The 25,621-nt window shown below is 39.9% G+C and overlaps 1 protein-coding gene across 1 annotated transcript in view; it reads right to left on the bottom strand.

Annotated features, from left to right (window-relative positions):
• NCKAP1L (NCK associated protein 1 like) overlaps nucleotides 1-25,621 on the bottom strand; it is a 100,483-nt gene that overhangs the window by 57,351 nt on the left and 17,511 nt on the right. The window contains exons 8-19 of the mRNA XM_070934997.1: nucleotides 22,863-22,911; nucleotides 21,298-21,454; nucleotides 16,567-16,623; nucleotides 14,065-14,161; nucleotides 11,888-11,991; nucleotides 10,104-10,236; nucleotides 9,181-9,262; nucleotides 8,490-8,548; nucleotides 6,446-6,591; nucleotides 4,874-5,006; nucleotides 3,766-3,885; nucleotides 2,499-2,638 (exon numbers count right to left, since the gene is read on the bottom strand). Of these exons, the coding sequence (XP_070791098.1) occupies nucleotides 2,499-2,638; nucleotides 3,766-3,885; nucleotides 4,874-5,006; nucleotides 6,446-6,591; nucleotides 8,490-8,548; nucleotides 9,181-9,262; nucleotides 10,104-10,236; nucleotides 11,888-11,991; nucleotides 14,065-14,161; nucleotides 16,567-16,623; nucleotides 21,298-21,454; nucleotides 22,863-22,911 (1,277 nt within the window). The remainder of the gene's footprint in view (nucleotides 1-2,498; nucleotides 2,639-3,765; nucleotides 3,886-4,873; nucleotides 5,007-6,445; nucleotides 6,592-8,489; nucleotides 8,549-9,180; nucleotides 9,263-10,103; nucleotides 10,237-11,887; nucleotides 11,992-14,064; nucleotides 14,162-16,566; nucleotides 16,624-21,297; nucleotides 21,455-22,862; nucleotides 22,912-25,621) is intronic.

Raw genomic sequence — 25,621 nt, 5'->3', positions numbered from 1 at the left:
TTGCTACTTTTATATTTTAGGAAGAAAAGTTTTCTTTCCCTTGTGATGATTGATTGATTACACGCCACCAAGTCAGGTCTTGCAACATACACCCATAGCCAATGTAACTGAGTTTATCCAATTTGCCACTGGTCATCCTCTATCTCCCTTCCCTTCTACTTTTCCTAACTATAGGCCCTTCTCCAGAGAGCTAGGTCTGTCATAATGTATCTGAAGTAGGATCATTTGAACTCTGAGTTGATCTGTTCAATGATCCATTATTTGGTTTTCTTGGTTGTCCATGCTACTCTCAGGAGTCTTCTCCAACGGCAAAGTTCCAAAGTGCCTGATATTCTTTCCATCCTGCTTCTTCAAAGTCCAGCTTTCACATCTACAGAGTGTCACAGAGAGTTACATGGCTTGCACTATTCTGATCTTTTTAGGTAGGTAGAGTCCTTCTTGCATCTGAATATGTTTTCCAAGATTGAATATCTTTTCCAAGATCTTCATGGCTCCCCTACCAAGTACTAATCCATGATGTATTGCTTGATTGCTTGTTCCCTTAGGATGGTTGATCCTAAAAGGCTGAAGCTATCTACCACTTTGATGTCTTCATTGTCAGTTCTATGATTGGTATCCTACCGTTGTCCTTAGTTTGGTGTTGTTCATCTTTAATTTCTGGCCCATGTTTTTCACTGTGCATCTAGATTTTTATTACTTTTCTATTATTTTTATAACTTGAACTTGCAGTTCCTTTGTATTTTAAGCTATCAGGTAGTGCAATCAGCAAAGTGCAAGTTATTGATCTTCCTCCAATTTTAAAATGCATTAATCTTTTTCCAGTCCAGCTTCCTTTAATAAACATTCCGGATGAATAAATAAGGGAAGAATATACAGCCTTGCCTCACAGCTTTACCAACGTAGAGCCAATCTGTTTTGCCATGTTTTGTCTGTACTATGGCTTCCTGAGCTTTATATATAGGTTTCATAGGAGAAGTGTGGGCTTCCCATTCTTCTAAGTACATTGCACAGCTTGACACGATCAACACAATCAAAAGCTTTTGATAGTCAATGAAGCAGATGCTGACTTTTTAAATATATATTCTTTGGCTTACTTAATTATCCGGCGTGTATTGGCAATAACATTCCTATTGCTCAGCCTTTTCTAAAGCCAGCTTGAACATCTGGCATGTAGAGCTCTAATCTGCTCTGGAAGATCCTAGCATTATTTTTGCTAGCATGTGAAATTAAAAACAAGGTGCGATAGTCTGCTCTGTAAAGTCTCTTTTTCCTTTCTTTTTTTGGGGGGGGATGGGTGGGTGGGTTAGGGTTAGGGTACCAATATTGATTGATCTCTTTCAATCTGATGGGCACTGTGTCATTGTTCAGATTTACTGGTTACAACTTAGACCCATGATGGCGAATCTCTCTAGAAGTCTCTGGAGGCTGGGGACAGCAAAAAATGTCACTTCCTGTCCAACTGGAAGTTGGGAAACGGGCCGTTTCTGGCCTCCGGAGGGCCTCCGGGCAGGTGGGGAAGGCCGTATTCGCCCTCCCCAGAACCATAGAGAGGCTCTGGAGCCAGGTGAGAGAAAAACAGGCCTACCAGGCCATTGCGTGCCGGGAGCAGGTGGGGGGGTCATGCACACATGCGCGGGGCACATAGAATTATGGGTGTGGGCACGTGCGTGCGACCCCCCTGACCTCCCCTCCTGGCACATGATGGCAAAAAGGTTAGCCATCACTGATCTCGACTAACACTTCTTCTGTTGCCTCCTTATTTCTTTAGCTATTCCATTAATTCTTTTAGCCTTCTGACTTGATAAATAAATAGAATGCTGATCTACCCTCATCTCATAGTATTGGGAGTTCTTGTAAATAGGAAACATCTTTTATGCATCTTGGATGTTGATATCTCTCCTGTACACTCCTTTCCATCTGTGTTGCTTTTTGTATTCCTTGTGCGCTTTTGTAGCAATGCAGCTGGAGTCCTCAGAGCCTGATTCAAGGCTATTTGCAGCCCCAATTATAGTTCCATTCCATTACCTAGGAAAGCCATATCCAATCTCTCCTATACATTATAAAATGTCTCATATCCCACCCTTCAAAGCATAAAAATAAACAGCTCCCCTCTCTTCCCATGAAGAAGTATATCTTCTTCATCATACCTATTTTGGTTTTGATTATACATACTTACAAACAAAATAATAGACCAAGAGAACAACCTTAGTTCTGAATTAGCACATGCGATCTTCTTGAAAACACTAGATCACTTTAGAAATTTCATCATCATGAAAAACCTTTCAGGATATATTAGGATTATATTCAGGATTACATTAGCTATATTTATTACGATAATATTAATTCAGGGTTATATATTAGGATATATTCAGGATTAAATTAACATCTCAAGGTATCTACCGGTATATGCTCTCTTATAACAGAACCATCGGATTTCAAAGTTATCTAAAAATTAATCAGTTTAAGAAATATAAACAATTTGATTGTTATGATCTTACTTTGTGACCAGACTGCGGTCCTTCCGAATACTCTCTGCTCCAGGTTTATCCCTTTCTGGCTCTAACTTTTTGGAAGTTTTTTTTTGAACCCTCTTGGTTCGGGCCTTGCTGATGGTGGGTGCACAGTGCTTGGGTAAGAGCTGGGAGATAAGACAAAGATAAAGGGTTAGGATATGGAATGATTGTGGTGAGCTGTGGTGGTCTGGGAAATCACCTTCAAGAAGAAGCTTTTCTCCTACCAGCATGGAAAACCAATTAATAAAATCAAAGCAACCATGGCTATCAGTCAACTATGTGAGGTTTCGGTAATCCCCTAAATATTAATCATTTGCTTTGTCCCATTAACCATCCCCCCAAAATGCTATGGTATAACCAGCAACATGGTGAATCAATCTTCAGGTAAATCCAGGCTGATATCTAAGGCTTAGTTGGACCAATTGGAGAACCCAAGTGCTTTTGTCAATCAAACGGGTGAGGGGTCCTTGGTGCTCTCCAAGCTTGGTTGTTTTCTTGCAGACATTTTATTACCCAAACTAGGTAATATCCCTGATGATTACTGCCGTGTTTTCCTGAAAATAAAACCAAATCTTATATTAATTTTTGCTCCAAAAGACGCATTAGGGCTTATTTTCTGGTTAGGTCTTATTTTTGGGAAAACATGGTACTAAATGCATCCATCTGGCTGACAATCTTAACTGGGCTTATTTTGGAGGTTGGGCTTATATTACGGGCATCCTGAAAAAATCATGCTAGGACTTATTTTCCAGTTGGGTCCTATTTTCAGGGAAACAGGGTAGTACTGATGATGTTACTCAGTTTGTCCACAAGAAAACAACCAAGCTCAGAGAGCACCAAGGACCCCTTATTTCAACTCTGAGCTACAACTATGCTTCTTTATGGGAGCGTGTCCAACCCATTCCCCAAGCTGCCTTCTTTTTGTTTTATACTAAGAATCTAGCCCATGCCCTTCATAGTCCCATTCATTTGCCTATCCAGCCCATTCATAATTTCTATTCCGCAGTTCTACCAGAAAGTGACCAGAGAAGTGCACATGATGTCTAGTGTGTTACAAAAAGCACATGCTTTAATCTTACTTTCAAAGGACCAGAACTTTATATAAGATTATATTAGTATTCTTCCAAAATGCCATCTTTCTCAGATCAATCTTTTTTCATCTTGCAGATTATTATGCCTTCTTGGAATCCTTGTATATGGTTTACCTCTGGCGTCTGATCCTCAGCATCCCATATGGAGTTGGGTTACTCACTTGCTCGCTCAGATTACAGTGTTCAGCACAAGCATCAAGGATGCAGGTCGAAGTCTGCTTTGCAATCTCTTCCAGGAAGTTGTTGCATATGGCCAAGGCACAGGTGCGCAGATGCGGATACTGGAATAGGAAGCAAAAATCACCTTAGTTCACTACATGGCTTGTGTATTACAATTGGGATCAACTCCTTGGGTAAGTGAAAGTAGCATTTGTTCATTAAAAATAGGTTTCATTATCCTCAGTAGGGCTTGATTCCTAGTGCATATTTTATTTTTTATTTATTTATTTATTTTAAATTTATATACCGCCCTTCTCCCTGAGGACTCAGGGCGGTGTACAGCCAGAATTAAAAAACATAAAATACAAATATTAAAAAACAATTAAAATATATATAAATTTGGCCCAAAATTAAAAATACAAACCAATTAAAACATTTAAAATTTCTTTTTAAGCCAGCCCGGCTTGCTGGAAAAAGTGGATTTTAAGGGCACGGTGGAAGGCACTAAGGTCTTGGATTCTCCTTATCTCTGGGGGCAACTGATTCCAGAGGGTAGGTGCCCCCACAGAGAAGGCCCTCCCCCTGGGGGTCACCAACCTATGATAAGGTTTATATCTTAAATTATGTGCTCATCCCCAAAAGTTAAAAATTATGTATTTATCAAGCCCTTCATATCTTGCCTATTCATAAGAATTTAATGCTTACTGTAATAAAATGCAGGGCCAGTAGCAACCACAACAACAACTATAATAATAATAATCAGTTTAAACCATGGTTAACCACCACTGCTATCTTACTTCTCCATACTACATGTTCTTCAAAAGACTGCCATTTGCATAGCTTCTTAAATCACATATATAATTAAGATAAAATATTTGAAACTTTCTGGTTTGTGTACGTATTGTAGACAGGATCAAAAAAAAAAAAGAACACTTTTTTTCTAGTTATGAAATTGAACATACAATATGTACAGAACATTACTTTTTAAAACCAGACAGGCCGATAGAAACTATAAGAAATGGCAGAAAAACCAAGCTTATGTAGGCTGGTAAGAACCTCTCAATCCAGCTGTTTGTCTTTCTTTTTCTCACGAGCCAAAAATGTACATACCTCCTCAGGGCACATTGGATGGATCGTATTACTGAAATCAGCACACAGAAGTGGGAAAATTATGACATAACGCAACATGGATGGTTCCTCTAAGGAGGCGGCAAATAACTTCTCCAAATGGCGCACGTGGAAACTGTCAAAGAGATAGGAACTGAAGAAGCTCAAACAAGTGGAAGCAAGCAACCTCAAGGTACATGTTTCTTTTCCATTCATTCTTCTAATGAATAGTATGATGAATACTGTGTACAATTACTAAAAAAAGATAATGCTCCCAATGATATGGCCTGCAGAAAGCATTCTTTCTTGTATTTTTATTTAATGGTGTTTTTTTTTAAAAAAAGAGTAATTTGAATAAAATGCCCATCAAGGCAATTAGCAACAGATGGTACTTTCCTGACTTTTTATTTAAGAAATGTTTATCCACTTCTCTTCCGCAAAGCATTCATGTAGTTTGGCATAAAAACAAAAATATATTAACAAGTTACGAATAATACCTAAAACAAAACACGCAACCCTATCCCTACTTAACTGTTGAAGAATTGAAGAATGAAGAATTAAAAATGAATCAGGTATGGAGATCACTCCTGAAGAAAAGGGGCTGCATAGATGGGCTGCTGCTACAAACAAAATCCTCTCATTGGTAGCTTTGCTAATGATTCCTCTGATTGCAAACCTAGGCCAGAATCAGGGGTTGTCCAGCAAGAATATAAACCCTTGTTCTTTAAGCTTCCCAAGCAATTATCTCCATACAATCGGTTTTAAGGAGCTTTCAGCAAGAGAGCCAGTTTGGTGCAATGGTTAAAGTAGCGGTCCTCAAACTACGGCTCGTGGGCTGGATATAGCCCACTGAAGCCATTAATTCAGCCCATGTGAGACCACGAGGCTGCCCCGCCCACATCACCCCACCTACCCGCCAGCCTCCACCTACCTTCTGGAGGCCAAGGAGGCCAAAAACAGGATGCGCGAAGGCCGCGGGAGGCCAAAAATGGGCCTGCTTTTGGCCTCCCCAGCCTCCAGAGAGAGAGAGAGAGAGAGAGAGTCCCTCACACGCACCCCAAGTCCCTCACACGCACCCCAAGGCAGCCATATCCCTTCACTAACCACCTTTCCACCCCCAGGAGCATAAGAAATTAAAGTTTAATTTGTGTGTATTGTTTAACGGACTGCTAGATTAGCCATGCCCACCCAGTCACATGACCACCTAGTCACGCCCACCCAGCCGGTCTGGCCCCCCAACAGTCTGAGGGACCGTGAATTGCCCCCCCCCCCCTGTTTAAAAAGTTTGAGGACCCATGGGTTAAAGCATCAGGCTAGAAACCAGAGGACTGTGAGTTCTAATCTCACCTGAGGCAAAAAGCCAGCTGGATGACCTGGCTAGAAAGAATATGCACATAAAAGCCTACGAAAAAGAAAAAGAAACATTATACCTTTACAGGGAGGATACTTGAGAAGAGGGTGTGGCTCACTGATGATGCCTTACAAGGCAGAAATAGCTATCTGAGTCTCCCAATGAGCAGCACAGAGTTGCTGTTTGTCAGCAAGATACAAAAAGCCCAGAAACTTCATACATACCCAAAGAAGGAGAGATCAGATGTCTCCACTATGAGCTGTTCCACAGAGTCTAGCATCTTAGTATGAAAGACAATGAGGTTCATCACTTTGGCAAGATCATGATTCTCCCGCAGTTGCAATGGGGCCTTAGTGACACTGGTGTATGCCTGATGGAAGAAAGAACCCATTATTAAGGACCTATTACCTTAAATTCTCAGAATAGGACATAACATAGGACATGATATAAATTGTAGAATGGTGGGGCAACTTACATGCATATGCCCATTATCTGATCATCTTGATTATGTAATGTAGCTTTATAGGGCAATGTAATATTTTGAGAGAAAATTGTGAGTTTGGATGGCCAATATAGAAAAATAAAAAAGTGCTTATGATGATGATGATAGTGATAAAACAAGATACTGGTAACTGAGGACAATTAGTCTAGAATAGCTCACTCATATGCATAAAATTTACCAATAAACAGAATAGTTAACCAATGGAGAACAGGCTGACACCTTAGGCTAGATCAGGGCTTCCAATCTTTTCATGTTGCAGGCAACTCTCCCCCCATATTTTAAAATGCCTAACAAATTATGAGATTGTCAATTCTCACTCTCATCTAGAAATCTCCCACAAGAATGCTGAGATCTTTCAACATTTGGCATTCTTTCTTATTTATTATTTTATTTAATTTGGAAGAATGTTAGGGGTGGTTTTGAAGCGTAACCAATGCCTTGGTGTCTAAGGCTGCTATTTTGCCAGTGTATTAAGAAGTGTTTACCAATGGAAATGTTGATAATGCTAGAAAAAGAACTTTTCTCCACTGGCATGCCCAAATTCTTGACAGACAACTGAAAATGATACAACTAACTAAAAGGGGGACTATTTGAAACCCTCCAGAAGCTGATAGGTCACTAATTTCAAACTTGCTCTACAAATAGCAATAGTACTTAGACTTATATACCACTTCATATGCTTTCCAGGCCTCTCTAAACGGTTTACTGAGTCAGCCTATTTTCCCCAACACTCTGGGTCCTCATTTTACTCACCTCAGAAGGATGGAAGGCTGAGTCAACCTCAAGCTTGTCAGGATTGAACTGCTGGCAATGAGCAGTGAGTTAGCCTGCAATATGCATTCTAACCACTGCGCCACCATGGCTCTTTCAAATGCTTTCTCAAGCCAGCAACAATATGAGCAAAAATGTTTTTAAAGCTCCTTTAGCAATTTACACTGCATTAGCTCAAAGTGTCCTGTATGTATACTTCTGTAAGTTCCTCCCCCCTGCCCGCCAGCAGATAGAAAGGGTTAAGGAGCTGAACAATGACACTTTTTCTTCTTGTCTATCATCTCCGTTTCTTTAGCAGCATTTTTTCCCCCTGTTTATCCCCTACGCAAATTCTAGGAAAAGACATTTTGAAATGTACACTTTGAAAATACAAATACAAAAGGGACTGCCCAGTCAGTTCTCCTTCTCTGCCTGCAGAATTCTCATTGTGTGACAAGCTGTCAGGCCTGGAAGCCATCTTTTACATTGGGCCTTCAGGCCTGCCACATTTCCTAGTGTGGGAAATTGGGAGGGGGGATCGTATGGAGCATGGGTGATATATAGTCACAATAACATTCCTTTCTCAGAGAGTCAAGGACATCTTGCCCTGCACCTGGATGACTGGAACTGGGAGGTATCTCCAGTTGGGATGGTGCTTTGATTGGACCATGTGATGGATATGTGGGTGCTGGGCAGGGACTTGAACTTTCCTTTGGGTGGAGAAAACCTGGAAGCTTTCAGATTTGGGTTTTCCCAGATGTGCCAATATGACATCTCTTAATAAAATGGAACTTTGAGGAAGCTCAAGCCTCGGAGTTTTCTTTCGTGGGGGGTGTTACTTGGAACCCTGACACGAGCACAATATGCAACCCAGCTCTCCATTACTCACTCCCAATGAATAGATGGAGCTCCAGGCAATACAAAATCCTAACGGCATAAAATATTCCAAACATCCTAGGAGCCATTACAGGAGAAAGGGGAAGAAAAGGGGGAAAAGGTGACTGGAGAGTTTTTACCTGTAGTCTGAACCAATCCAATCGCAGTCCCTTGAATTCAAATTTTTCCTTGACATCAACTGCAAAAGACAAGCATGAAAAAAGACAACACTTAGTGAAAGAGCCTCGGGAATTTTCTTCTGCTGTTTAAGGATGAAAAAAAAATATTCAAGGTCAAGTAGAATGCTGCTGGAAGAACTATTTGCTGTGCACAGCTTTTTCCACATCAGTTTACAGACTACATAAGGACTTTGCTTCTGGAGGTAGTATATCTGTAGCTTTGGTATAGTCCTACTAGCATCCAATCAATTCCACATGTAAGAAAGTATGGTCAAATAATAAAAAAAAAAACTAAAGAAAATTTGAATCATGTTTCTTTCAATGTCTGAGGTGAGGAACTACGCCCCCTTTATGACTGGTAGACTTCAACTCCCAGAATTCTCCCAGAATGCTGGCTCAAGAATTCTGGGAGTTGAAGTTCACAGGTCATAAAGGGGGCGTAGTTCCCCACCCTGGTGAGGTAATATGCATACAAAGCAAACACACAGAATCCGTAGAATGTGCCTATTATAAAATCCCAAACCTTTTTCTGGCACCATGTCTGAATTACTCTTATAGAAGGAGTTTTATATAGACCTCTTGGAAGTATGAACCTTGTGCTTTGAGGGCAGGGAAAAGAGACACAGAAACTTCTAGCTGACAGCGTAATTACCCTGTTTGACAGTCAGGGATGTGAGTGTGTTGACAAAAGCTGACATAATCACTGATTCCTCTTCAGGGCACACAGTCAGGTCCTGCATGAAACAAAAGGGGTTAGAGTAAAGACAACCATTTGTTATTCAGTGGTTTGTTTACACTGAACTTTACCGCATGCAATTATTTAAAGGAATTGTGCTGTCCGATTTAATGCTGTATCTCGCCTGAAGTGTCTTCAGAAAGAGAAGCAACCATCAATATAAGTAACAGATGCTTCAAGGCAAGGAAATCATTTTAAAGGGCTTTACTGACTCCCTTTTCTAATTTGTGACTTGTGAAGCAGCTTCCCTTCTATTGAAAAAATAGGACTGATTTCATCTAATTCATCCACTCTGACAGCAGATAAAGATTTTTGCCAGCATCCAGATACTTTTTCTTTCTTCCATTCAATCGTATTTGATTCTCATAAATTGCCTGGACAAATCCCTGCAGTTTTCTTGGTTTGCCATTGCCTCTTTCCTAGGTCTGAAAGAAAGTGACTAGCCCAAAGTCACTCAATTGGCTTTGTGCCCAAGACAAACCTGGAATTCATGATCTTCTACTTTCTAACCTCATTCCTTGACCGTTTGTTTATATACCACCTTTATTATTTTTATAAACAACTCAAGACAGCAAACATATCTTGATACTCAATTCCTCCTCCTATGTTCCCCACAACAAAAACTTATGAACTGGACTGGGCTGAGAGTGAGTGACTGGCCCAAAGTCACTTAGTCAGTGACTTTAATACTTAATTTAATACTTAAAATTCTTTTACATTCTCACTTTTTCCCATCCAATCTTTTCTATCTCTTTAGGACAGAGTCTATTCATTGGGTCCTGCTCCAGTCCCCCAAACACCACCATGCCACTGGCCTCAGTTCTATGCTGTTTCCATACCTGTATGACGTTACCAAGCACCTGGGCATCAAAGCGTGACAAATATTGTACATGGTACCGTTGAATGACACTTCGGTGCTGTTTAAGCAAGTTGCGTAGTCTTTCCATCAGAAATAGCAGCTCAGCCAAGCAGCTGTGAGGAAAATAAATAGAATTTTGGAAGAAGCATAGCAATCTTGCCCAAGATTCTTTTTGCTGTTACAAAGTTGATTTTTGCCACTACCAGTTCCCCACACAAACACACAACAAAGAGATCTGCCAAACTATTCAGACCCTTATTACAAAAATCCACTCTCTTGAAAGAACTACAGTACAATATTCGGTTCACCTAACCTTTTCCATGCTGTGCCCAGATGTGAACAATTTAACAGATACACAAGCTGGGAGCCAAGGAATACACAAAGTGGGTAAGGGGGCAGACCAATTGTTCCCCAACAGCAAACATTCCCATGCAGATGTTGCCTCTCTATGCCTGATCTTGCCTTCTCTGTATGCTGAGTTTGGGTATCTTTTCCACATGCAAAAGCTGGATTTGCGTTTGGTTTGCATGCTTCTTAATTTACTTTAAAACGTGGTAATTAATTGAGATGTGAGGGAATGAAAATTGCATTACAATCCAACAGTTAAAAGATGGTTTTCAATAGAATAAATTCAATTCAGTTCATCTCCTATCTATTTTTTGCAGTGATGATTATGGTATGGTATAAAAACTGCTGTAGCCTCCAGTATGCAAATCTACCTGAAGTGGAGCATTTACTTCCCAAGTTTAGCCAATGAACTCTGAAAATTTAGCATGGACAGACACAACAGAACTATAAATGACCCTATGCATACATGTGAGGGGAGCCATGCATGCGCCCGAAAACAAGGCTCTCCTGTCTCAAAACTCTCCTGTCACAGCTATGCTAACTACTGGTTTGTTTCTATTTTAGGACTATTTTGTCCTAAGTCCTATTCTACGTCCTAAAGAGCTTTCATCTGTTGTAATGCCCTGCCAGAGGTAAATTGTTATCTCAGCCTGCAGCAAGGTTACCCTGCAACAAAAAAAACTGCCAAAAATTGTGAGGAGAGGTATTTTTTCATTTCCCCTCCATCTCAAGATGAATGTGCAACTGAATATGCCTCTCCTACCCTTCCTTTATGGATTGGAGAGACTAACTCTTCATCACTCTCTTTGCTTCCCGCTTCCCATTAGTGAAGTTTGCAAACTGCAGCTGAAAAGAACAATGCTGAGAAAAAGCAGATTGAGTTTACTCACTGTTCTATGAGTTTGGGTTGCAAATCCAGTGGGCAGTAGTATCAGGCCTCATAAACACAAGTTTAACCATCATGTTAAGCTACATAGGCTCTTTGGCTAATTGTTTAATGACTTAAGTTTTTAGGTGTTGGCCAATTGGTCAAACCATAATTTAGCACGACGTGAATACACTCCAATATGAAATGTGAACATTTATCCCCCAAAGAGAAGAAAGGATGAATTTTCAAGTGGTCTTTTCCATCCCTTGTGAAGATTTAGAGCTTGCCTTTCTAACAGTGGTGTAGAAAAGAACATTTTGGCAGCTATAGTGAACCACATAGGTTCATTAACTTTGAAAGCTTTAGAGCAGGGGTGTCAAACTGGCGGCCCACGGGCCAGATGCGTCACGCGCAGACCACGCCCACCCCAACTCCACGAAGGGAAAAAACCGTCATGATGCATCATGTGATGGCAACCTGTGCTTTAGAGTTTACCTCAAGTCTAAACTTCCAATCCTTGGATGACACTTCCCCAATCTGATCAATACCTGTCAGTGAATTCCTCTTGGTTCTTGCCTTTGTGCTCACTGTGTCTGCATAGCCAGGCAACCTCATCCCGACAGAATGACAGAGCCATGAAGACATAAATAGCCTATTGATATTGAAAGGGAGGGAGAAGTATCAGACAAAAGAGAGTTGAGCATTTGATTCCAAGTAGAATTCCCAGTTTATGAAAATTATGTGCATTTTCTCCAAAGATTTTAGAGTAGACGGGCAAACATATCTCAATACTACAAATAGCTTCCCCAAATCTCTGTTCTATTGTGAATTCTGGGTCAAAATAATGGAGTGATTTAAAGCGTGAAAAAGAACATTTAAAGAAGTGAAGAACCTGAAATCGGCAGACCAATTTTTAAAACTGCTGGAATCAGTATAAAGAGACACATTTAGTTCTGGTTCATGTTCTCTCCTTGTGTCAAAGATTTCTTCATGACTAAAGTGATGAAGGAAGGAGGGAGGAGGAAAGCAAGTAGATGAGACAGAAGAGGAAATAACTTTAAGGGAAAGAATGAAGAAATATTTGTAAGACAGAAATGATAGGTCACAGCTTCCAGCAATGCTCATTATTTTAGTAACGTAGAACCATGTTTTTAAACTTTTTTTTTCTCAGAATCTCTTCCCAAATTTAAAAATCAAGGAGGATCTCAAAAGAGTTTTTGTTTGAATGGTTTACATTTATCAATATTTATCATATTTGAAACTAAAAATTATTCATTTGTTGCCGCTACTTCTTTACACGATGGCTTGATTGGACTTCTATATTATATGGTTTTTATAATTTTGGTTTTGTAGACCCCTGAAAGGAGGAGTTCTGGGACTACATTTTAAGAAATATTGAGGTAGAATAACAGAATCTTGAAAGGTTATCAAAATTTTGAGAACCTTATACTAAACAAAATCAACATGGCATTGTTTTGAGTTTATGCTAAAAAAAGAAGATTATGATTTTGAATTTCTCAAATTTCCTTCTATCCTAGGGCTATGTAATTCTTCCTTTAAGGTCTCCCTTAATGACTCACTCCTTTCTTTCCTCTTTAATGGTTCTCTCATAGCTTCCCAAGATCAGCTCAATGTTCCTTTACCCAGATAGGAATATATATGTTCCTTGGTAGTTATTTTGGGTATCTTTGTTACATGCATCCTGGAGCAGTTCTCCAGCCTGGTGCCTTTCCAGGGTTCATACCAATTCCCATAATGCTTAGAATAGCTGTTTGCTAGGATGGTTACAGGAAGGGTTAACTGGAGAAAAGCAGCTAGGTAGGGTAATACAGAAAAAGATAAAAAGCAGACAGGCAAGGATGAAAATCTCTTCCAGCTCTTTTCCACTCTTTAAATCACTTCCTTATTTTACCCAGGATTCCTGCAAGAATGAGTTTAGAAAAGCTTGCCACTGGCAAGTATAATCTAGCACACAAATAAGAAAAATGTCTTTAGGCTGACCAAATATTTCATCAAGTTAATTCACCCAGGAAACCAAGGTAAATATTATTTTTTTTCCCATTTGCTTGTTAACACTACGGGTGTAAAGCATCAGGCACTGACAGCACAAAAGCCATCTCTTTTTAAAACGTGTTTCCATTCCTCTGAGGCCCTGTTAACTGAGCATCAGTTACTGACAAAACACAAGCCATTAGCAGAGACAGAGACCGGGGCACATCACATCAAGAACCAGTAAGCCAATGCAGGTAATCCTCAACTTATGACCACAACTGCACCTGATTTTATCACCTTCTTTGCCACGATTGTTAAGAGAATTACTGCAGTGGTAAAATGAACTGTTTGATTGCTAAGCTTTCCCTACTGACTTTGTTTGCCAGAAGCTGACTGGGAAGGTTGCAAATAGGACACTGTGATTGTTGTAAATACATGCCAATTGTCAAGCGCCTGAATTCTGATCATGTGAGCATGGGATGCTGTGATGGACCAGTGATTTTTTTGTAACACTGTTGTAACTTTGAACACTTACTAAACAAATGGTTGTAATTTGTACTTGTTCTGGGTTCATTCTTCTCACATAGAGGCCCGTGTGCATTTTATGTACACAAATCTTTCTTGTGCCTGCATTGGCCCAGCTCTAACTGCTCACACACAGAATAAATAAATCTGCTTGCACCTTCACAGCTTTTAGTTCTTGCCCACCTCTATATCTCCCAGACCAACTTGCCTTGGGGCCCAGCAGTCCAGGTTCATTGGCCAGAATAGCCTCCATCTCCCGCAAAGCATTCCTCAAGAAATTTCGCCGGCCTCGATGTAATTGCCCACTGTCAAGAAACCAGCCAAAGAATTCATATGAAAAGAATCCCACTCCTCCCAGTGCCCTCCCTGCATGTCATCAACATCAGGAAACAATTTTTTTTGTTGTTGTTGGCCAAAGCAAGCAGCATAAAGGAAAGATTGTAATACTGGCTCAACCAAAACAGGAATTTCCCCCTATTCCTTTTTAGATCAAGGTAAGTAAATGTGTGTTAGGGGGGTGGGGGTTCATTCTCCAAGCTTGTCTGTTGGTTTCTGAATGTTTCATGACCAGGCTAGGTAACATCTTCAGCAAAGTTTAGGGGATGTCAGTGTTCCTCTGTTTATAAGGGTTTCAGGTATGGGTGTGTCAAGTAAGGGTCTTGTGATGGGTCAGCTGTGAGTCATCAGTGAGTCTTGTGATGGGTCTTGTGATAAGGACATCACATCAGGTCAGGATCATGGGGAGGTGAACTGCTGGTGGTGGGGGGCTGTGTGAGTTGGTTGAGGGTCGGTGCTGTGTGATGTGGTGTGGTTTGGGTGCTGTGTGTCGGAAGATGAAGTTTTTTGGATAGGCATTACGGAGAAAGACGTCAAGCAGCCATTTCTCTTCTGCTTTTCTTAGTGTTGTGGTGCTGAAATGTCTGAACAGTTCTGGACACGGTTTCTTTTGTGTGCGGTGGGGTGGTTGCTTGCGAAGCTGAGGATCTGGTCCATATGCGGTAGACACAGCTTTCTAGTTTCTAATCACCCTCATCCTACACCTGAGCTACAGATTTGCCACTATTGCAAATGTGTATTAGTTATCTATTGCCCAGGTAGGTGGTAGCATCTGGCCAATGCTGACTGATCTCATAAAGCTAAGAAGGTTGAACCTCATTATTACATGGACTGGGAGCCCACCAAGCTGTATTTTTGCTGAGAAAATAACATGGATGTGTCCCATTAAAAACATCAGAAGCCAAGCTTGACTTGAATGTTTAATTTTCTGCCGACATGCTTTGTACACACTAAAAGCCTGCCCATTCGTTCAGAACTTGAATCTTGAATCTTCTTACATACCAGAGCTGTTACTTTCCAAAGACTGCTGAGCTACAATTCTCAATACCTAACCACGATGACGAAAGGCCTGCAGATTTCTCTCAATTGAAAATCATCTCAACACTCACCAATTAAAATAAAAACGCAAACGCCCTTTATCTTTTGACAATCAAGACAGTATTTAATCAGTACTTCTATAAAAAGTACTGCCAGGAGCATCTGCAGTTACAGTGGAGAAAAGACTGCAGAACTAGGTAATACTGCAGAGCTAACAACTGGATAATGTTATTTAAATCTACAGTCAAAGTGACAGAAGTAGCAGCAGGAACTTTGTGGCAGCTCATTCCATCCTTGCCTTTCGGGTTGTTATGGTTCATTAGAACTCCACTGAATAAGACAAAAGACCTATCTAGGCCAGAAAACTGTTCCTCTCCATGGTCAAAAGGATGCCGTTGGGTTCCAGACATGAAGACAATCATCTTTCCCCATAGCTATTCCATCACATCTGGTGCACAGAGGCATGCTCCTCCTGAGCCTGACCTCTTCCCCTCTCATGATAGCCAAGTTGCTAGTTGTGATGCACAACAGATGGCAGTGGAGGAAAGAAGCAGAACAGGTTGCTACTCATTTACCATTATCAGCATGTCAGGTTTCAAAAAGAATTCTAACCATGATCTTAGAAGGTCATTCTATTGGCTGGGATCATACAGCAAGCCAGGATAACTAACAATTTGAATTGGTCTCTCCACACGTCATCCTTAGTGATGTGTGCAAACCAGTGTCTGCATTTCCTGCATCGGATGAGGAGAGCACATCTTTCTCCTTCTGTCCTGGCCATTTTTTTAACAGAGGCACAATTGAAAGTGTTTTAACAAACTGCATCACTGTTTGGTTTGATGGCAGCAGTGCCTCAGATAGAAAGTCCATACAGAGAGTGGTAAGGACAGCTGAGAAGATTATAGAAAGCTCGCTTCCCGTTATTCAGGATACTGCTTATGCTCAAAGCATTGTTAGAGACCCCCACATACACACTTTACGGACCAGCTCAAGGTAACTTATGAACAAGTGCTGCTAAAGCAAAACACAACTTAGCATAAACTATAAGCATCAAAGACGTTAAGAAGCTCACACTATGTCATAGGTAGGACTGCAACCACAGAAGAGAATGTCCAACATACAAGATAAGAGGGCCAATATGTTTGCAGGGCAATATGAAAAAAAATGTATCATGAAAACTCTGGTTACATGGGTCTGGGAGGGAGGTGGCAGACAGAAGTTGAAGACTGATGAGACTGAAAGGAAAACAAGTACTGAAGCAAATAAAGCAGAGCAATGGATATACAGTAAACAGCAGAGAGCAGCCCAGAGCGAGAGAGAGAAGGGACATTCCTACCTTTGTTGCAGAGCATGCTCTTTACAATCTTTAATATCAGTGATACGTTTCCCATAGCTGTAAAGAGAAAGTACATTTTCAGGCCCTAAAAACAGGCACAATTTTCTTTATTGTTCTTTACCTATAGACAGAATCTTGCCAGACTAAAGTAACTATTTACGTAACTATAGATATATTCTGGGAAACGCTAGGGGGAACCTGTTTTAACCCTCTTTCTGCCCACCAAACTTTCTAAGCTTCGCTGCCTCTTTGCCCTCTTGAAAGCAGCCCTTCCTTCTGGAATCCAGACTACATTCCACCACAACTCATCCATTGCTTCATTCTCCCAAAGCCAGAGTTTATCAAAACTCGAAGTGTAATCCTTCATATTATACTTAAATTTGTATGTCCCCTTAAAAACTAATCATTTCACTGGGACTACAGTTGATCAAGTAATAATTGTATCACTTACTTGTAACCATTAAAATTTAATCCCTATATTACACAAAAGTATGATACATACTGCAATGTTTTAAAAAACCCTTCACTTCCAATAAAGAAACTAATTCAAAGGCATATTTTTCATGAGAAGGATAAGCTTACTTAATTTTACATCATTTTTGAAATCTAGTGATTTTTTTTTATTTATTTATTTTTGAGACAGCTGCTTGCATTATTCCTTCCATATTTATTTTGGATTGATGTGTGGTTTTCATAGGAGCAAAATGGAAAAATTCTGACTCTCAAAAACAAGATGTTGCAAATTGAATCAGAATGATTATAGCTGGCTCACTTAGTTCTTTGTATTCCTTTTACACACTGATTAGTAATTCAGGGAGAGACATTATCAGGAATTATTTTCAGAGAAATCCTTATCAAGAATAGTAATATCCAGTTATATTTTGATTTGTTGCACATGAAAATTTGTTCTGAATTTCAAATAAAGATGAATTAAATATAAATCATATTTACTATTCTCTATGTTACCTCTTTCAATAGTTTCAAAGCAAGAAACATGTCTAAATTTGAGTCTTTCAGTTTTACTCTTCTCCAGTTTAACTTACACATTCATTATTTTTATTTGTCACCAAGTTCAAGGAAATTGTCACCTTGCATTGAGGTCTTAAGAATCTTTAGCTTGTCAAAAGTATACTAAATAAATACTGAAATCACAGTTGATAAACATGTAGATAACTATGTCTTTTCATAGTTAGAGTTCATTTCTCCATTTGAAAATGGGTATCAAACATCTTAACTCACCGTAAAACAGTGAAAAAATGTATTTGTCAGCCATCACGCAATCTTTAGAGGTCTAGTTTTTGTTCAATTCATGTAATAGTTTGTAAAACTTATTGAATTGTTGGACTCAACTCTTCCAAACAAGACCTTGCCTACATCTAATCCAACTATGAGATTCTGGCATATTAAAAAAGTTTCTATGACATTGTGATATAGAATATGCTCCATCAGTACATCTCACGATGCAATTTGTCCACTTTAAGTGATTTGCATTCATACAATTACCCACATCTTCAAAAAGGCCCTCAGCTTTACTCATCTTTATCACTTCTTTACATGAAAGTAAATTTTCATTTATTTTGGTTTCAAAAACATTTCTAACATAGCATCCTTTGCCCTATCTGTCACTTCATCAGTCTGATGAGCAAATGGTCTACTGCTTAGTTTTTCGTTCAGTTGATCATTTATATCTTCCACCCTCTCAGTAGTTTGATGGGAAATTGTGTCATTTAATGGAGAGACAATTCTTACTGTTTGACACTAGATGCCCAATATAGCTATAACCAAATTGCCAGAATTGTCAACCGTATTGACAATTGCCAAACAATTTTCTCCAATTGTATGGAAACTTTTTCCCCTCGGTGAGTCTGTATACAATTTGATGAAAAACAATTTTACAAGGATGGTCATATATCAAAGTAGTATTTTTTTTTCTCCAGTTCATCTTTCCACCTTTGAATGGAAAAATCTCAAGTTTTTTTCACTAAGTCTGCTTGATCAGTTTCCAGGTATTATTCTGGTTTTGCTTGGCTTCATACTCTCAACTGACAGTTTTTTTCTGACAAGTTGCATACTGATAACATTCTTCTTCGATAACAAAATTCTTTGTCAACCCAAAGATATGCAACTTACTTCACATTTTTTGATTTAAACTTACTTTTATCACCACCACTTCATCTTTTCTTTTACCATGACACAAAAGGCCTTTCTCTTTTTAAAGGTTAGAAATCCAAACTAACGTATTTTTCGGAGTATAAGACACACCTTTTTCCCCCAAAAAAGAGGGTGAAAATCTGGGTGCGTCTTATACTCCGAATGTAGCCCCGCCCAGCCTCGCAAACAGAGAGTTCAGAGGCTGAAAGAAGCCTCTGAAGGAAGCTTCAGAAAAAAGGCCTCTTGAAGGCTTTTATCTAAAATAATATGGCAAGCAACAAAAGAAGAATCAGTAAAGGTTCTAACCAAACTATGTTAACAAATCTGGAGAATGACACAAAAGCCTACAGATTGGAGGAGGTTAATCTACATACCAATATGAAAGAAAGGAGATGGAACAGAGTACAGATAGTCCTTCAGAATAAAATCCTCTGAAAGAAGCTTCAGAAAAAAAAAGACTTTTTTCCTGAAGCTCTGTTTCGGAGGCTTTCAGAGGCAGGAAAAAAAAAAGCAAGGCACAGAGCTCACAACCAACGAACCTATTATTAAAATTCACCTCTGGAAACAGCTGATTGGGGGTATTCTGGGAAGCCAATCCACCCACCAATCAGCTTTATTCTTATTTTCCTCCCCAAAAACTAAGGTGCGTTTTATACTCCAAAAAATACAGTAATGAACAGAAACACTGAGATTTGCTAACACAGAACTTTACTTCTACAGAAATTGTCAACATGCTGGATGCCACATCAGGAGTCATCAGCCAGCAAGAAACCATATCTCAGTCACAGTGCTGCTGTGATTGGTGGATGATTTTGACAGACAGCTAAACCTATGGGATTATCCCTCCCTCAAATTCAGCTGTGGGCTTTGCTGCTTGCTTGGCTTGGGCAAATCCAGAAAAACCAGGAACAAATTCTGACCTTGTTCCTGGTTTATGAATATAAGCCTCCACGTCAATGACTCCTTCGGATTTGCTCATGGACTTTAAAGAGGCATGAGTCACAATTTAAGAATCCCTACTCTAAATAAAACCACTGTTCAGTGAAGCAGAAGTCTAGCAAGAAGAGTTTTACTTATAGAAGATGTTTAGTTTAATCCATGGAATCAGGATTTTGAAAGGAAGACATAGGAAGCCGCAAACTGAATCCTTGGAGAGGTATTACTAATCATTTAGTAATCAGGTAGGCTGGCCTAACTCTTTTAAATTGTTTTAATTTTTAAAGTGCTTAATTATGGGTTTTAATACAGGGGTGCTTTTAATTGTGGGCCAAATTAATTTAATCGGATTTTAATACTGTTTTTAAATTTTGTGTTTCTTGTGTTTTATCTGTTGGCTGTTCACCGCCCCGAGTCCTTCGGGAGGAGGGCAGTATATAAATATAAACAATAAATAAATAAACAATAAATGTATTAATACTGGTCAAGTCATGAGATTAGAAAGTTCAAAAATGAGTGGGATCCTTGAGTACAACTCCCTGTTAGGAATCTAATTCAAACTCTGTTGAATGCTAAAAGAAACTTCCTAAAAACCTACATTTCCACATAAGTGTATCTTAATATTCCATGTCCTCTGCACTGCCTGACACAACTATAAGTAGCTGAAAAGTGCAGTTACAGATATCTCCTCTCTACCCCAGCAGGGTTTTTTTCCTGAAGGATCTTCTCTCAACCTCTCCTTGGAAGAGCTCATTTCCAGTCACCTGAGCATCCTCACTGCCTTCTTTGGACGTTCAGTTTATCTGAATCCTTCTTAAAATGTAGTAGCTGGAACAGGGTGCCGTATTTAAGATGGTAATCTGAACAACTGAGAATGGAGTGAAAAAAAGATGCAGGTATATCAAGTGGGCACCTTCATTGTACTTGTCAGGAGCTCCTTTAAAATCCAAAACACCTTTGTCCACTTGGATCTGATTATGGCACATTTCTAGAATGGAACGTCCAGTAATTTGGAAACTATATACTTCTACATGCAATTTGATAATAATTCTACAATTAAGATTAGCCTATCCTATCTGGCATCCTTCAACTTGGGCCATGCTGATTAGAAATTCAATGATCTGCATTTCCAACAATTCTGGAACACATCAGATTAGACTACGACTAGCCTAGGAGGACCAATCATTACTGGTATAAAAGAGTTGGAGAAGAGGATATCTCAAGGTTATTTTTTTAAAATTCCTAAAATGACCAACTTCTCTGACATCCTTGGCATCTGCTTTCTCTTGCAGTGCCCCTTCCCCAGTGGTGGAAGTGGGTATTAGCCTAGTTTAACCAGTGCAGGATCATTATTTGATTGCTTATTTGTTCCCTATGACTATCATTAAGTGTTGTACCTTATGATTCTTGATGAATGTATCTTTTATGTATACCGAGAGCATATGCACCAAGACAAATTCCTTGTGTGTCCAATCACACTTGGCCAATAAAGAATTCTATTCTATTCTATTCTATTCTATTCTATTCTATTCTCTTCTATTCTATTCTATTCTATTCTCTTCTATTCTATTCTATTCTATTCTATTCTATTCTATTCTATTCTATTCCCACATGAGCCCTTACACACTTCAGCACATTACTTACCCTTTAATGCCACTGAAGGCCTCTTCTGTCACCTTGTGAATAGAAAGCACTTCATCTCGTATCAGCGTGATATAGAGTGAGCCACGAAGAGCCATCCGCCAAAGATCCAGGCAGCTCTGGGTAGAGGCCAGGCAACTGTGGCAGAGCAAGAACCCCACTGCAAGAGGTGGGGGGGAAACGTTACTGAGGTGTGAAAACACAAACCTTTGGTGTTTTGAAGAGTTGCCAGCGGGGGTCCAAAAATTGGTGGGAGCAGAATGAATAGGGCATGTTAAGCCACAGAATCACAAACAGCAGCAAATCCTTACATCTTCTTTGAAGTGAGGCTGAGGCAGGTGGAAATGCATGGAACATAGTTTTGCCAAATGTGATGCTAGACAAGCAAATCTACCCTAGCTAAGATAATGGAGGAATATTTTCCTATTTTTGTAGGAAGTGAGGGAAGAGGGATCCTGCATGTAAAAATTGGCTAAAAAGTGCAGAAACTGTTCTTGTCAGGAGGAAAATTTTACCTCTTCCTAATAACGTTCAGTTTTGGAAGTGTTTTGCTCTTAAAAGTCTGTGATGAGGAATGGACTTTCAGAACCCTGAGCTGAGTTTGGAGAAAAGAAGGATTTCGATCCTATTCCTTGTTTATAGAAATAGAAAAAACAGGGAATAATAATAATAATAATAATAATAATAATAATAATAATAATAATAATAATAATAATAATAATAATAATAATAAGGCACTTGGACAAAATAAGAATGGAAACTTTTCAACTCATCTGTTACAAAAAGTTGCAATACTTGGGACATGGTATCATTACAATGGTATCATTAAATATCTTAGTTCCTTAAGGAGGATCCAATAATCAAAAGTACTAAATCCTAAAAGTAAAGTAAAAATACTAAAAGTACTATCACCAGACCTGTCATAAGACTCTCACTGATGACTCACAGCTGGCCCATCACAAGAATCTCACTTGACACACCCTTATAAACAGAAGAACACTGACATCCCCTAAACTCCGATGAAGATGTTACCTAGCCTGGTAACAAAACATTTGGAAACCAACCCACTTGGAGAATGAATGAACCTTCACCTTCATATGTATAAACAGTAATAATAGCAACAGTAGTAATAATTTGTCCAGGTACAATAAGAAGGGAGAAGTTAGTCCTGCCTTGTTTGTGCTCTTTTTTCTGTCCCATCCTGTTTCTCCTCCTCCATCCTATTTCCTCTCTCTGTTACTTCTCTGTCCGTTAATTCCCTTTTGTCCCTCTTGCTGTATCTGTGCAAATTTTCACATGGGCTTGTTCCTCTATATGTCTGCATCCTATTCTTACCCAATGACTACAACGGAAGGAAAAAGCCAGAGGAAAGTTGAGAGCAGAGTGTTTTCAATGTGTTGTTACTGGCTACACTCCCAGTGTAGAAGCAGTTTGTGATTGGTATGCCCTACCAAATGGCTGCCTTGCTATTGCTTTCTAACAATGATGAATGTGCCTTAAAAGATCCTATCGCTCCTCTACATTTAGGATCCAAGCAGGAACTTAAAATTAAAGTAATGGTAACTTACTCACAATCCATCGCTCGAGAACCTCCCATGAAAGGTATTCACAGGCCATCTGTTGATGAAAAGGGGTGGACAAACAAATAAGATTCCTCTCCACAGCCACAAACACAATGATTTATAGAGTCTATCTTGCAGGTGAGTGTCCTTTTGTATCCATGTGGTTTTCAGAAACATAATAGAAATAGCACTTAGACTTATATACCGCTTCATAGTGCTTTTCCAGCCCTCTCCAAGTGGTTTACAGAGTCAGCCTCTTGCCCCCAACAATCTGGGTCCTCCTTTTACCGACCTCGGAAGGATGGAAGGCTGAGTCAACCTTGAGCCTGGTGAGAATCTAATTGCCAAACTGAAGGCAGGCGGCAGGAAGCAGAAGTAGCCTGCAATACTACTGCATTCTAACCACTGCGCCACCACGGCTCATAACTGTGTTATGTACAAGTCAGAACTGTTGTTGGGACATCCATTATCACATTCAGTCCATTCTACTTCAGGAGTCTTCAAACAGTTGGAGTTTCAAGGAAAAATTCTGGCTTGACCACTGTGAAAATTTTCTCCTTTTTATGTCTAGAAGTGTACATTTGTCTGGCTTTGCTCTCTCTTTCCCTCTAACTTGCTTTAACTGGTACTTCTTCCCCTCTCTTTGACTGCTGTCATACGCACTTTTCTCAGTGTTTGCACTTTCCTTTTTTCCCCCCAGTCTGAATGACTTTCCTCTCCTTTCCAGTTACCCTAGTTTACTTAATTTTTCTTACAAAACTGTCTCTTTGCCAGATATCTGAGTTCTTTTAAAATTTCAGTATGTATTTTTAAAAAATTCAAATTAGAAGGAGTAAGGCAATGAGTGGGATTAAACAAAAATGTCCACTGGCAATCATATTGTCAACTTCAGCCCAGCTAGTAAAACGGTTCAGAAAATTAGAACCAGATTTTTTTCACCCTATTGAGTTAAAAGGAATATCACCCATTCTTCTTGCATGAAATAATGCCACCTTAAAACTGGCCATCTCCACCATCTATTCCAGTTCTGCCTGTACTGTGCTTGTTCTGAATCACTGCTGAATCACGTTGGCCTGGCCTATGAGTCTATGGTTCATAAGAGGCCAGGCGATTGGCTTTCTGCTCTGGTTTTGCACTTGTCCCTTTTCGGTGTATTCTCAGACAGTGATGAAAACATCCTCCAATCAGAGAACTGTCGTAGGAACAGGGCGGGTCTGACTCTGTCAGAGCCTTTCTATTAACTTGTTTTCACACACTGCATTGAAGCATCTCCCACATACAAAATAAAGGAAAACAACGGGAAAATGCCAGGGCAGAAACAGCCTCAAACGGAGAGATGCCATAATTGGGCATGATTGTCCTGTAGAGTAAGATAACCGAACATCAATAGCTGCGTTTATTTTTCTTTTCATAGGGAAGAGGTTATTAAAATCTGACAAATACGGGAGAACCATAAAACAAGCAATGAAAAGAAAACAGCCTGACACTTCTTGTTTTCTAGATCCTGAGGAAAAGAAAGCTTCTACATCTATAGAGAAAGATCCCCAGTGATGCCATTTCAGAATGCTTTTTAACAAGGAAGAAACTGGCTAGCACAGGACTCGGTTTTACAGCTGAGAAGCTGCAAATACGTCCCTTCTTCTTCACCAAACAACATGGTGGAGATTAGATCATTTCAGAACACTGCTAAAAAGGAATCCTGTAAAATTTCTCCTTTTCCTTAAAAATAACATAATGGAGCAGAAGTGGTATTCAGCAGGTTCTGACCAGTTCTGGAGAACCAGTAGCGGAAATTTTGAGTAGTTCAGAGAACCGGTAAATACCACCTCTGACTGGCCCCACCCCCATCTATTCTCTGCCCCACGAGTTCCAGCTGAACGGGAGGAAATAGGAATTTTGCAGTTAACCTTCCCTTGGAGTGGGGAGGGAATGGAAGGATATTACAGTATCCTTCCCCTGCCACGCCCACCAAGCCACACCCACCAAGCCACGCCCACAGAACCTGTAGTAAAAAACTTTGAATCCCACCACTGTAATGGAGGTTTGTTTTCTCTTTCCATTGCTGGAAACCTGGATAGGGTTTGGTTGGAAACATTTCTAGGAAAATGAGATTATGGGTAGCACAGTGGTGGCGCAGTGGTTAGAATGCAGTACTGCAGGCTACTTCTGACTGCTGGCTGCCTGCAGTTCAGCAGTTTGAGTCTCACCAACTCAAGGTTGACTCAACCTTCCATCCTTCCGAGGTCGGTAAAATGAGGACCCAAATTATTGGGGGGAATACCGCTTAGAGAGGGCTGTAAAGCACTGTGAAGCAGTATATAAGCCTAAATGCTATTGCTATGAAAGATAGAAAGTAAAGTGCTAATAAATAGGGCACACTGGGGAGCAAACAGTGGTAGAGTAGGCTAGCTCAGAGTTCCCCAACCTTTTCGGCTTTGCGCCATCCAGAGGTGGTATTTGCCGGTTCTCAAATTACTCAAAATTTCCGCTGCCGGTTCTCCAGAACCTGTCAGAACCTGCTGAATTTCACCCCTACTATGAACCCATTATAGATTTTGGTTGAAGGCTGAAGCTGTGAAGGGATAGTATTGGTTTAAAAGGAGGGGGGCTACTTTTACATCGGTACACTTAGTCTCATATGGTGTGGGCTGTGAATGAGATGAGGATAAGCTGTGCAACCAAGGGCAAGACGGGGTTGATGGAGCTTAATAGTGCTTTCAAGTGGGAATGGAGCCTAAGACAGACATCCGGAGTAAATCTATTCT

The sequence above is a fragment of the Pituophis catenifer genome, unplaced genomic scaffold, assembly GCF_029215685.1.
Source record: "Pituophis catenifer annectens isolate HBS135680 unplaced genomic scaffold, rPitCat1.0.hap2 SCAF_2, whole genome shotgun sequence".
In the NCBI taxonomy this organism is placed as follows: domain Eukaryota; kingdom Metazoa; phylum Chordata; class Lepidosauria; order Squamata; family Colubridae; genus Pituophis; species Pituophis catenifer.
The sequence above is the reverse complement of the archived record's forward strand: the minus strand, read 5'-3'. Positions and strand labels throughout refer to the sequence as shown.